The sequence below is a fragment of the Trachinotus anak genome, unplaced genomic scaffold (genome assembly GCF_046630095.1).
Source record: "Trachinotus anak isolate AG129_WGS33_773 ecotype Australia unplaced genomic scaffold, CSIRO_AGI_Tana_v1 ptg000003l, whole genome shotgun sequence".
Lineage (NCBI taxonomy): Eukaryota > Metazoa > Chordata > Actinopteri > Carangiformes > Carangidae > Trachinotus > Trachinotus anak.
Window position 1 is genome coordinate 8,737,134 of NW_027273854.1, and position 12,989 is coordinate 8,750,122.

At 44.9% G+C, this 12,989-nt stretch overlaps 1 protein-coding gene across 1 annotated transcript in view; it reads left to right on the top strand.

The window, feature by feature from the left end:
• Positions 1–12,989, top strand: part of notch3 (notch receptor 3) — a 30,685-nt gene that overhangs the window by 6,872 nt on the left and 10,824 nt on the right. Inside the window, exons 3-11 of the mRNA XM_071471989.1 lie at positions 5,549–5,691; positions 5,798–6,133; positions 6,789–6,911; positions 7,006–7,239; positions 7,323–7,478; positions 7,570–7,755; positions 8,849–8,962; positions 10,092–10,205; positions 12,669–12,902. Coding sequence (XP_071328090.1) covers positions 5,549–5,691; positions 5,798–6,133; positions 6,789–6,911; positions 7,006–7,239; positions 7,323–7,478; positions 7,570–7,755; positions 8,849–8,962; positions 10,092–10,205; positions 12,669–12,902 — 1,640 coding nt within the window. The remainder of the gene's footprint in view (positions 1–5,548; positions 5,692–5,797; positions 6,134–6,788; positions 6,912–7,005; positions 7,240–7,322; positions 7,479–7,569; positions 7,756–8,848; positions 8,963–10,091; positions 10,206–12,668; positions 12,903–12,989) is intronic.

Consider the following 12,989-nt stretch of genomic DNA (forward strand, 5'->3'; position numbering starts at 1 on the left):
GCTGCCATTGAATCCACATTCATTGTGCAGCAAATGTTTGCCTTGAAATGAATAGCAATGCAAGCTGTTAGAAGGGCTAAGAGATATTTCTTCACATTATGTTTTTCTGTTGAGGTTAACTTGAGAGAAAACAGAGGACAAGGCATTGAAGTTGATCTTTGATGCTAGGTTGGGGATAGGGTCTGTAAAATTTCAATTTCAAAGTTTTACAGAAATCTGGTTCAGTTTAGGTGGTTGGGTGGGGTTTCTGTGGTTGACTTCAGTGGAGAATGCTTTGAAAGACCTCGACCCTGGGATTCATGCGATGTGGTTATGGGCAAACGAGTTGCTATTTGAAAAATGTCAGGGAGTATTCTTCCAAAAATCTGTTGACACTTGAGGCAAAATTGTTCAGATAGTGCATGAAGTACAAGTGTGAAAATGGCGAGCTTTTTCATGGCAGTATAACTGAGCACTTTGCAGGAAGAGTACAATTTTATTGTCTTCATGCAGCAGATCTGTGCAGTCCACACTGCTGAGGAAATGCAGAACATTTCCATTCTTGACTTATATACATGTAGATCTAGGTGTTGAGGGGCTTTCGGAGGTGAGAAGGATGCACTGACAGCCTTCCTAGCCTTTTAGTCACATTCATCACTACTTTTCCTCAAGAGAAAGTTAAATGTCCTTGTATTCACATGTTTAATATTCATGCTCAGGGGGCGCTCTGGAAACCTCCTTCTGGAGATTTCAATACCTCCATTGTGTGTCTAAGCACAATTATTGAAACAAACTTTGCACTTTAAGCTGTGAAACATGCATCCCTTCAGACCTGATCATAGTGAATTACCAGACTGAATTGGCCCTGCAGTGCTCAGTGCTACCTGCATATGTAGTGGATCAGTCCTCTAAAGTGCTCCAACTGTCCTTACGAAACCCTGTCCTTCATCACCCCCTTTCTCTCACTTGGGTTCCCTCTCACCATGGGTTACTGTTGCCAGGCTACAGCCCAGGCCTGTTGGTCCGTGTAAACCCAGGCCTGAAAGACTAGCTGTTTGGGTCACTGCCCCCCCCTCAACACTTTTATACAAAGGAGTTCTGACTACTTTAGCTCTTTTATTTGGGCCACAAAACACTCCCCAACCCCCAATCTGGCTCTTTGCTGAGAAAGGGAGAGCCAAGCTGAGGAGAGCAGAGCAGAAGAGGCTGTTGGGTGGGGGTGGGGGGTGTGGATGGGCTCCTGTTGGCAGTGTGGTGTCAGTATGGACTCCCATAAAGGAGTAGAACTGATTCTTGCTTGCTTGTAGAGGGAGGGGGTAAGGGAAAGAGGGTTGTGTTGAGAGAAAGAGTCACTGTCAAAAACGTTTTCCCAAAGATTCTAATATTTCTTTCTAGCAACTTCAGGTTTGAAAGAATTTGCAAAAATTCAATTTACTCCTCTAACGCAATACAGAAGTTGAGATTGTTCCCCTAAGTCAAAAGATGGCAGTTCTGTTGTTGCTCTTCCTCTCTGTTTGTCTCAGGAAATGCCCTCTGAGATAGGAAGACTCTTTTATACTTGTTGCTTTGTGGAGCATGACTGTGTGTATGAACCATGTCAGAGATTACAGCCTCTTTGTTCACAGGTGAGCCACCCTCTGACCTCTGGCAGAGTAGCAGCTATTGTATGGGAGAGCATGAGCTCAGGTTACCCTGCTTCAGTGACCCAGAACGCAGGAAAACTGGCATCGTCTTACACAAGTATAGGTGACAGAACTCACTTCCATAAGTAAATCAAGAGCCTCATACTCGATGCAGAACATCTGAGAAAACACAGCACTCTGCTGGAATGGCATATTTCAAATGACAAAAATGTTTGCTATTTGCTCATTAAACTCTTCTTCATTGACACATTTGCTGTCTTTTTCCTCCTTCTTTTATAATTTCTTCAATGGATCTTCTCTTTTATTGGTTCACAATACTCCCCCTCCTCAGACGCTGAGACTGGTTGTAAGTTTCTTTTCTTTGTGTTTGGGCGTGCAGTGATTGTTGCATGTGTTTACTCTGTTGCAGTGGTGCCTTTGCGTAACAGTCTTGAAGGTGTGTTAAGAGGAACCATTAATGCATGTGTTTGTGAAGGATGACCACATCTCTTGAGTGGCGTGAAATGGCCCGTGTGTGTGTGTGTGTTTGTTGCTGGACTAGTCCCATGAGCAACACAGTTGTTTTGGCTTAGAGTCTGGCAGGAGAGGTGAATGCCAGACACCCAGAGGTACAATGACAGATGTGGACAGATGCATGCTGCAGGGGCAGCAGCTGGCAAAAACCCTCATATGTGTTGACACAAAGGGATTACGCGCTCTGGCCATCCCTCCGCTGCACTCAAAGACCTCCTCCTCATCTGCTGCACTCTCTTCCTCAAAGGTCAGAAGGCGACGCTCACCAAATATGACTCATGGGCCCATTGCACAACAGCAGCCTGCACCTGCCTTGTACATCCGCCACAAATAAGGCTGAGCCCAGGCTATGGCATAGTTCCTGCTCTGCTGTTCCCAGAGGCAGTGGAATCCACAAGGTTGTAAAGAGCCTGATAAGGAGAGTTGCACCAGGACAAAGCTGCATGTCTCTCACAGTCTCTGCACTGATAGCACTCTGATTTGTGTGTTATGGGAGTAGCATGTTGGCAATGAGTCAGGTCTAGACAAAAGAATGTGTGTTTTGGCCTCTCGGTTCACTGTGCATTTATAAGGGAGGACAAATAATTTATCAGACATTACTACTATCGTCATTCTTACACGCCCACCCACACACACACACACACGTGTACACATTTAAATTAACACACACACACACAAATACTCACCAATGCACTTAATTCTCATAGCTGAACACACCTTTATTCCAAGTACCTAGTATTTTAGTCTCTGTAGTGCAATATCAACATGCACTTGGACACACAGTACTTCTCTGGATCAATTATTCTCTGTCCACAGAGAGTCACAATGGTCCCCAGAGAGCAACAGCATGTTAAGACTGTAACTCTTTGGCTCTCATCAGTAGTCAAATGCCCACAGTGCAGAGTGGCTCCAGAAGAATTTGACTGCCAGTCTGTGTTCTATTTTTCGGCTCTGAGAACAGCTTTCTTCCTCAGACCTGTCAAAGCTGTCTTTGTGTCACAATTTTGTTTCATTTTTTAGTGACACCCTAGATTCCAGACATAGTTAATTTGCCTCTAAATAAACCCAGCCAAGCCATGACAAATAGCCATGGGGACCAAGGGTGGGTGGTGAGGGGGAGGGGTGATTGGTTGGGTGTCAGGCTTGCCTGTTCGTCTGTGAGGTTGCCAGGGCAACGGGGATCATGCATTAGGAGTGAGTGCGGTGTTTTCAGAGCAAGGGACGAGGGATTACAGGAAATATGACATGACATTCTTGCTGGACCAGACCACTCTCTCCTCCTCTTCGTCACCCTCTGCAGCAATTCCACCTTCTAAAGACATTCTCTCCTGCAGAGCAGCCCCACCCCACTCCCTGCAGCCGTGACATTATCATCACAATCAGACGGGGGACCTCTGACATCTGACCTCTCAGCGCGTGAGAGGAGGGGGTTGTAAGGGGGGGAAGGCAAGCTGGTGTTCAGGGGGGCTTTAGGAGACGGTGGAGTAGCTGTAATAACTGTGCAAACTCTCTCCCAACATGCCAGCTCGAGTGCTGCTTCACACTAAACACACTAAACCAAGTCTTAGTGCCTTAGTCCTGACCTTCTACTATAGCCATCTTCATGGGAAAATCTTATTTCCGTATGGCATTTATAGTTGTTATGCTTAGATCCTTGATAGATTTTTATATGCTAGCAAACTATTACTGTGGAGGCATTTTACTTCTGTGCAATGTTGCTGTGCATATGCACATTCTTGTGGATATTCCTGTGTGTCTGGCTCCTTCGTGCTTAGCCCTGTGGCTCCTCCATTTCACTATTGTCTTTGTCAGACTGGAAAAAAGGCCAAACAAAACTGAGTAGTCTCCAGTTTTTCTGAGCCAGCGCAGACCAGTCACAAAGAAAGCAGACTATTTCAGTGAAAATCTAGATATGGATCAGTTCATCCTCTGTAGCCTAACCTGGAACAGCTTCAGTCTCCTTGCTAGGGGTGAGAGCCAGAAAAAGATTTAAGTCTTTATTTTAGTTTTTTTAGAGGGGGAGAGCATATTAAAAAAAAGTAAAAGATGAACTAACACCAGTTTAGAGGTAATGCTCCGGTTTAAAAAAAAAAAAAAAAAAAAAAAAAGAACAGATGAAAAGCCATTGTTGATCCTGCCCAGGGGTTCCTCTCCAAAGAAAGAGACGACAGAGCCCAAGGGCGGGCCAAAACCCAGCCATCACTGCCCTGTCATCAGCATCAAACAGCCTGTTTGAACAGGGGGCTTGTCCCCAGCCAGTGGCTCCAGTGTCAGTGTAGAGTTACCAGCTCATGCTGACCTCCTTAGTAAGTCCAAAGCTTGTCTAAACTCCCATAGGACCTCTGAAGAGGGCTATAGGAAGCCCTGTTTATATGTTTATCTCTCCTTCTCAGTGGAGCAGGTTTAAGTCAGGCTTGTACAATGTCTACACAGCCCACATAGAAAAAGCAGCACATTAGCAGAGTTCAGCGGCAAGTCCAGTCCTCCACCTGTGTCTACACTGGATGTGTTCAGGCACAGTATTGAGTCACTCGCTTTTTACCAGCGCTCAAAGCGCAATACACAGTCGCTGCAGTTGCATCCATCAAATGAAAGAAAACAGACTTGAAGCATAAAAATACACACCTGTTATACAGGTATAGTTTAAAACACATGTATAGATTAAAATAGAAGCATATCTGTTCCATCAGACATGTGTGAAATGGTGACTGAAAATGTGGCCAAAACACGTCGTGTGTAGACAAGCCATTTGTGTTTCTTCAACATAATGCACTGGTCTATCAGAATATTGTCACTTGGAGGAGGAATTGTTGTTTCACTCAAGTACCACAGCTGCTTCTATTCAGTTTATTCGTGCAGTCTGTGATGTCCTCGATTTTCTCATGTCCACATTGGTTGGCAATTGTGAAGTTTCCAGACTGCTTATTCTGGGTGTGTACTTTTAAGAACAGAAACAAGAGCTGAGGTGCGGAAAAACTGTAATAGTGGAGGAATGTTAGCCGACATGAAGAAACTGAAGCTTTCCAGCTGGAAATAAGTCTGTGCTTTACAAGACACAGAAAGACGGCCTTCCTCCATATTCATATTTAAAAGTTTGTGAGCTTACTGTGTGTGTGTCTCATTCCATGAACAATTGCATGAATAGTAGGCTACTTTTCGAGTAAGCTATGTTAAAACAAATTCATCCCAGGGCCCAGAAGCATTGCTCAAGCCAAGGCATGAGTCAGGCAGTAGGCCTTGCCAAGGTGTCAATGGGCCATGATTGCCAAACCCAGAGCATGATGGGAATTGGTCTACATCGGAGTTGTATTGTCACGACCTTAGTTACCTTAGTTTGTCAGCTTGTGACCTGTTTTGACCAGCAGGCCAAAGACCTCCTAATATCTGTGTGTGTGTGAATTTGTTTTTTCCAGATGTCGTCCCGGATTCATTGGTTCTCTGTGTCAGTACCAAGATCCCTGTCATCGATCGCCATGTCTGAACGGAGCAGCTTGCAAGAGCCAGGTGGTCAATGGTGTCCCACAATACTCCTGTGTGTGCCAGAGAGGGTTCAGAGGTACAGTACATCCATCAGAGTTTGTCTTCATTAGACAGAGTGTGTCTGAGCAGGGAAATTAAAAGTACCCATGTCAACTGAATGAAATTCACTGTTTAATCTCCAGGCCAAGACTGCGCCAACATTGATGCCTGTGCCACAAGTCCCTGTGCCAATGGGGCCCGTTGTGCCAACTGGAATAACCACTACAACTGTTCCTGCCCACCTGGCTTCCAGGGAAAGAACTGTCGCAATGACATTGATGAGTGCCGCAAGCCTGGCGTGTGCCTCAACGGCGGCATCTGCATTAACACCCAAGGGTCCTTCCGCTGTCAGTGCCAACCTGGATACACTGGGCGCACATGTGAGGTGTCCACCCTGCCCTGTGCCCCATCTCAGTGCCTTAACGGGGGCACCTGTCGACAGACCAGTGACCATTCCTATGAGTGTGCTTGCCTACCAGGTAGAATAGCTCTCTATCAGCATAACAGAACACACACAGAATCAAAGTCAGAATGCAGAGCCCACTTTTTTCCCAGGCCTTCAACAGAGTGCTAAAGGCATACAGATTTTCTCAGGCTGATGACGTAGCTGTTAGTGCTGTTGCCGGGATTTACGCTTCTGTCCCAGGTCAGCTTCCTGTCTGCTATTAATAGCTGCTCATGGTAGATGGAATGGTGGGAGAGCTGAAGGGGCAGCCTGCCTGCACTCTACTTTACTTTGCTCTGTTCACAACTGAAGGAATTTACTTTATGGGCCTCCTGGTTTCCCACTGGGGAGCTGGCAGGAAATATCTCTTGCCAGAAAGGAAGTCATTGAAACTGTGAGAGATTATAAAACAAGCAAACACTGTGGGGAGTATAGACCTCTGAAGCAGGCAGGAGTCACGGCTGTTGCTGGCATCGTATGGGAACCGTCATGTGAAGATGTAAACAATCAGACACCCTCTGAACCTTTTTACTGCCCACATTGCCCCACGCTTCCTCTTGTGTGGGAAATACGACTCAAGGTTATCAGCAGAAATGTTTAGTGTCTGGAACAGGGGCCACTGAATGTTTAATAAACTGTAGTGTGTTACTGTGTCTATCATAACACTGTTCTCTCTTCATCTGTCTCAGGGTTTGAGGGACACAACTGTGAGAATAATGTGGATGACTGTCCAGGTCATAAGTGTATGAATGGAGGAATATGTGTGGATGGAGTCAATACCTACAATTGCCAGTGCCCACCAGAATGGACAGGTACAGATCTTTTTGTCTTATTTTAGAATACACTTGTGATATATATATCATGATAAGTATATGTAAGTCCATATTTGTCATGAAACTACACTAGGTCAATACTGTGCTGAGGATGTCAATGAGTGTCTCATGCAACCAAACGCCTGCCATAACGGGGGTACTTGCTTCAACACCATTGGTGGTCATACCTGTGTCTGCGTTAATGGTTGGACTGGCGATGACTGCAGTGAGAACATTGATGACTGCGCCACAGCCGTTTGCTTCAATGGCGCCACCTGCCATGACCGTGTAGCATCCTTCTTCTGCGAGTGCCCAGTTGGAAAGACAGGTAAGCGGGTTTGTCAAAATCCCTCTTTTAGTCCTGGCTGCTAAATTGTTGTTGCTAAAAACTGTCACGTGCTTTCTCGACAGGCTTGCTGTGCCATCTCGATGATGCATGTGTGAGTAATCCTTGCAATGAGGGGGCAGTGTGTGACACCAACCCCCTTAATGGCCGCGCCATTTGCACCTGTCCTGCTGGCTTTGTAGGAGGTGCCTGCAACCAGGACATGGATGAGTGTTCAATTGGTAAGTCATTTATCATTGCCCGGCTCATGTACTCTAGCATTCTTTAATTTGAGTGTGTTTCATATACTGATCCTCAGCCTTCTACCCGCAGGTGCAAACCCGTGTGAGCATTTTGGGAAATGTGTGAACACAGAGGGCTCCTTCCAGTGTCAGTGTGGTCGGGGATATGCTGGCCCACGTTGTGAGATCGACATAAACGAATGCCTATCCATGCCCTGCCAGAATGACGCCACTTGCCTGGACCGCATCGGAGAATTCACCTGTATCTGCATGCCAGGTATTCAGACTTGTTATTTTATACTTCCGCAGCAATAAAACAATACTCAATTCAGCCTGATGTCACTCACATGGGACCATTAAAAACCAAAATCAGAGTTGGACAACTCATTATTTAAACCTAACCTTCTGAAGAAGCATTATCTACAGTGCTGCCACCCCGACTGCCAGTGTAGACTGTTATGTAATACGGTCCCATTAACATTTGGGGTATGGAGGCACTTCTCTACACTCAATACACTGTACAGCCAGACAGGGTATTAGCTTGGACTAAGTGATGGTTTGGACACTCAGTGACAAAAACACAGTGAAACTCTCACGCACAGTCCTACATGCATCCTGGGGTTTTGGGAACTATACAAATTAGAGCTGGGAGTTCGGTCTATAGGACTGGATGTGAGAGAGGGCGAGCAGTTAGGGGGAGGAGTGTGCTGTGAATACTAATGAGTGGTAGAGTGGTGGGAATGGAGCGGAACAATAGGGCCCCTCTGTGCTCCACTTTGCACCCCTCATACACACAGAGAGGGAAAGAGGCCTTTTCCCAGAGCCTCTCCCCCTCCCCCTTCATTTCCAGAGACAGGCCCTTCCTCTTCACCCTCCTCATCATCAGCCAGCCTGGCAAAGCTCATGTGGAGCGGCTGATTATTTCTGATTCCACGCTAGCCTCTCCTCAGGGGCAGCACTCTGATCCACACTCTGTTTCACCTCAATGAAGGAGCCCTCCATAGTTTGCTAACAAAGAATGTATAACATGAATCTGGTGAGTGGGACACTGACCTAGGGAGGGTTTATGCTCTATGGACAGTAGGGTGTGGTGACTTCAGGTCAGTAGAGTGGGAACACTAGGGATGCTCCAGGGATCTTTTCCCCATGGTAAAGTGTACACACAACTGCATGCACACCATAGTGACCTGAACTGACATACTGACATTTATAACTTTTATTATATCCTCTATTTAACCAGGTAAAAAAAATATATTTTCAAGTGAAATTTTTAAGAGTGATCTGGCCAAGAGAGCAGCAAGTATATAACTGAACCTAGTTCTTCTACTGCAACAATGAATGTGAATTCAGTTTGAACTTCTGTCTTCCAGGCTACATGGGGACTTACTGCGAGATTGATGTAGATGACTGTGAGAGCAACCCATGTGTGAATGATGGCATCTGTCGGGACATGGTCAATGGCTTCACATGCACCTGCCAGCCAGGTGAGACTTCTATGACTTGTATTTCTATTCCATTCATTTATTTCTTTCCCTGTTAACCACCCCAACTCAGTGTCAGCAGCAGTGGTTAAGAACAGAAAGCCAAAGTTTAAATGTCCCCAGAACCAGAGGAGGGAGGGTCAGCTTTGCTACTTCTGCCTGCTGGTGTTTAGAGCCACCACTCTTATAAAAAGGCAAGCCCAAAAGGCTGCCTATCCTCTTGCCTGAACAAAGACACTATTGTGACCCCCGCTCCCCTCCTCTGTGGAATGTGGAAGGGACAGCAGTCTCCCTCATCCTATCCTGGAGAGGGGGGGAACAGCAGTCCTGCTAATGAGATTCTTTTCCAGGTCCGCAATTTACATCTGGGACAGACGTCCCCCCTCCACCCCCCATCTAGCTATTGAGCCAGTGGAGCTGATGCAGGAAGGAGGGGTGGGGGTGTTCCCCAAAAGAGAAAACAATCCCACTGTCTCCTCTAAACCCCCCCCCCCAACACCAAAAGCACCAACACACAGACCGTCCTGACACTGTTAATCAACTGAGCAGTGTGCTACCAATGCACCAATTCACCCCTGTCTGGGCACTGTGCCCACTGATTTCAAGCCTGCTCAGTTTCTCAAGCTTTTCAAGCCAGTACATTTGAGATATTATTATTATTTATTTAGTTAGTTGGTTAGTTTTTATTTTCTCCATATTATTTTCTCCACAAATTCCATATGATTTTATATATTCCAGGGTATTGTAGACATTGTGCAGACACCCTGACATGTACCATAACGCGAAGTGAGTGGAAGCTGCATACATTGCATTGTGCAGCCCAGAGATCTGATACCACCTGATGATGGTATTATTAATTTATTTTCAGATGCACCTTGTATGCAGTTAAAATATTATCAAGGTCACAGGTTTTCTATTGCATCTTTGGTCATCTCGGTGCTGGTCCAAGTGCATGGATGACATGTCCTTAACCAGTCGAGACACTCTCAAACCCAACCTTAGCCAGACTTCACTAATCTAGCCAAAGACCCCTGCCCTTCTAGGAACAGACAGAACTGCCCTCTGACCTGAGCATGGACCCTTCAACTGGACCTTCTTTCTGACCCTTCACCTATGTGTTTGTATGTCCCAGGGTTTACCGGCACCATGTGTCAAATCGACATAGATGAGTGCGCCAGCACACCCTGCCAGAATGGAGCAAAATGCTACGACCGGCCCAATGGGTTCGAGTGCCGCTGTGCTGAAGGTAAGGGCTGCTGTACCTGATAGTTGTCAATGGAAAGTTGTTAGACAGTACACGACTCAAGAAGCCTTCCCAGGCAGACGAGCAGATGCCTTAACCACTTGTTGGGCTGTGTTTGGTCTTTGTTAAGTGTTCAGTGTTTTGGGCGTCAGCTATTTCTCTGGATGTCTGCTGGCAAAGCAGACTGACTTGAGGCCCCTAATCCCCCTCTTTCCCTCATCGGCTCTCAGGATCATGGGGTCACTGAGGACCAGCAGTTGCCAAGAAAGGAGCCTTGGTCATCACCTCGACATCTGTTCATCTGTTAAACCCCCACAGACCACCTTATGCTGCATCTTAACTTTCATTCCTTTACATCCATTCATGTCCATTTTTGAATGCAAGTCCAGATACAGTGAACTATAGTAAGATTGCATGTATGAGCTGACTGTGTGTATGTATTGATATTTAACATATTTGTTTGGACCTATGCCTACGGAGGAGCCTGCTTCATTGTTTCAGTGGCCAGCTGCTTGGTATTCCCTGTGTTCTGGGCCCCTTCTGTTGAGTGAAGTGGCCCTGTTTGACGTGGCGCAGTCTATTGTTACCTCCGCCACTGAGAACAAAAGCAGGGCTGGGAGGCCTGTGTAGGGCCCTTCTTTACTGCTTTGCCCAACTCAGCACTGCGCTGCACACATACCACACTAACCAACAATTAGTTGTCTAACACACAGACACCATAGTGATCAGAACCCAAAACTGTGGAAGGTTTTATAAGGAAAAATGGGAAACAGACGGAGGAAGTTCAACTATATAAAAACAATAAACTGGGTAAAAGAGGAAAATTTGAAATTCAGGGAAAATGAAGACATGAGGCATGAAGATTAGACTGAAAACAATGGAGAGGAAATGTTTTAAGATGGACAAGGGAAAGCCAACATGAGGTTGTTAAGGAAAAGATGAAAGCTTTGCTGCATTAATTTGGCCAGATAAATGCCTTAACATTGGGGATGGGATTTTGTATCATTTTCTCAATACAGTTCAATTCATGATACAAAGTTTCCATCTCATTTCTATCATGATATAGTTAGAAGTTCAATGACAACAATGTATGGCCACAGAATACTTGTGCTTTAATCCTCTTTTTCCTTTTTTGGCAGTGGTTTGATTTAATATGTAAAAAAAAACAAAAAACAAATGTATAAGCAGCAACGTGCAAACACTAATTCTCAATAACACGATGACCTCTAATAATACTGAAGAAAAATATACATATGGGTAAAATGAAATTAATTCTCAAAATAAATATGGTTAAAGAAATATAATCTTTAAGTAGAACAGAAATCTGAAATTCTACTTTCAAGTATAGCTGCCAGTTACTACTGTATATGCAAACTGATGCATTGCAGGGTCAACAAAACAACCAAGCCGGACACTTGAACAACTGGCAATATCCATAATTCTGGCATTGTCTGTCGCCACAGCAGTGTTGTGTGATATGGTCTGTCCAACTCCTATTCCACCACAGCCAAATTAAGGAAGTCTGCGATGTTGGCTCCTGTGTGCGATTCAAACAGAGGGCCAGTTTACAAGACGTAGTCAGCCATCTTCCAGTTCCCCCTCATAATGAGCTGTTCTTGTGATATAGCTCTGAGTGCCTGGGGAGGTCCATCCATCTGTTGTTGGCAAAATACAGTTAGCCACTTTCAGGCTTTCCATAACACTTTGGCTGGTTTCTTTGTTGAGATTTGGTATTACTTCTCTAGAAAAGTGTTTGCTTGATAGTAGTTGGTATTTCAGCTCTAGCACTGTAAGCAACTCTCTGACTACAGAAAATGGCTGTAGGTCGGTTGCAATGAAGTTGCCAGTTGCTTTAGTTATTTCTTAAGCTTGCTCACTGGTTTGTGGTGTAGAGGTAGAAAATGATTTCAGCAGTATTTTTTTTTTTTTGTTGTTGTTTGGTCCCATGACCGTCTTTTTCCTTTGTTATTTTTTTGTGGTAGAATTGTACATGCTTGCTCATATTGGTTGCGTTTGATTTTGTGTGGGGCATTATCGTCTTGCACAAGTTACAAGACGACAACAACTTAATTATTTTGCTCACATTGTACAGGAAAGCCAAAATACTGCCACACCCATGACTTCAGTGCAGGTGGAGCATTTCTATGGCTGTATTTCTAGCATTGCTTCCTGCTGCTACCATCTTTAAGGAGTGTACATCCCAGGCAATTGTTGTTTATAGAAAAGGCAGTTGCGCCCTCTGCAGTACAAAGTATGGAATAGGCCATGGAAAAAATTAATGGTTGACTCTGGATGGCTATTTACTTCTATTCTGTTTTCATAATGGCAAAAATAAAAAGCAGCTGACACACAAATCACATCGTGATACATTTTGTGACATTTTTGTGTGATGCTTTGTAGAAATTCAATGCATTTTCTCTTCCCTACTTAACATGAATCTCCATTTATGCTTTTTTCCTCTTTTAGGTTATGAAGGAACACTCTGCGAGAGTAATATCAACAACTGTCAGCCCGACCCATGCCACCATGGCACATGCATAGACGGCATTGCCAGCTACACCTGTAACTGCGATGCTGGTTACACAGGCTATCGCTGTGAGAACCAGCTCAATGAGTGCCACAGCAATCCCTGTCAGAATGGAGGCAAGTGTGTGGACCTGGTCAACAAGTACATCTGCCAGTGCCAACATGGAACCTCAGGTAACAGGAAAACATCATTAACACAAAGTCGGACCTTTTTTTAAATTCAAATTGTTATCATAATATCATAATTTAAAATTTTGTGTA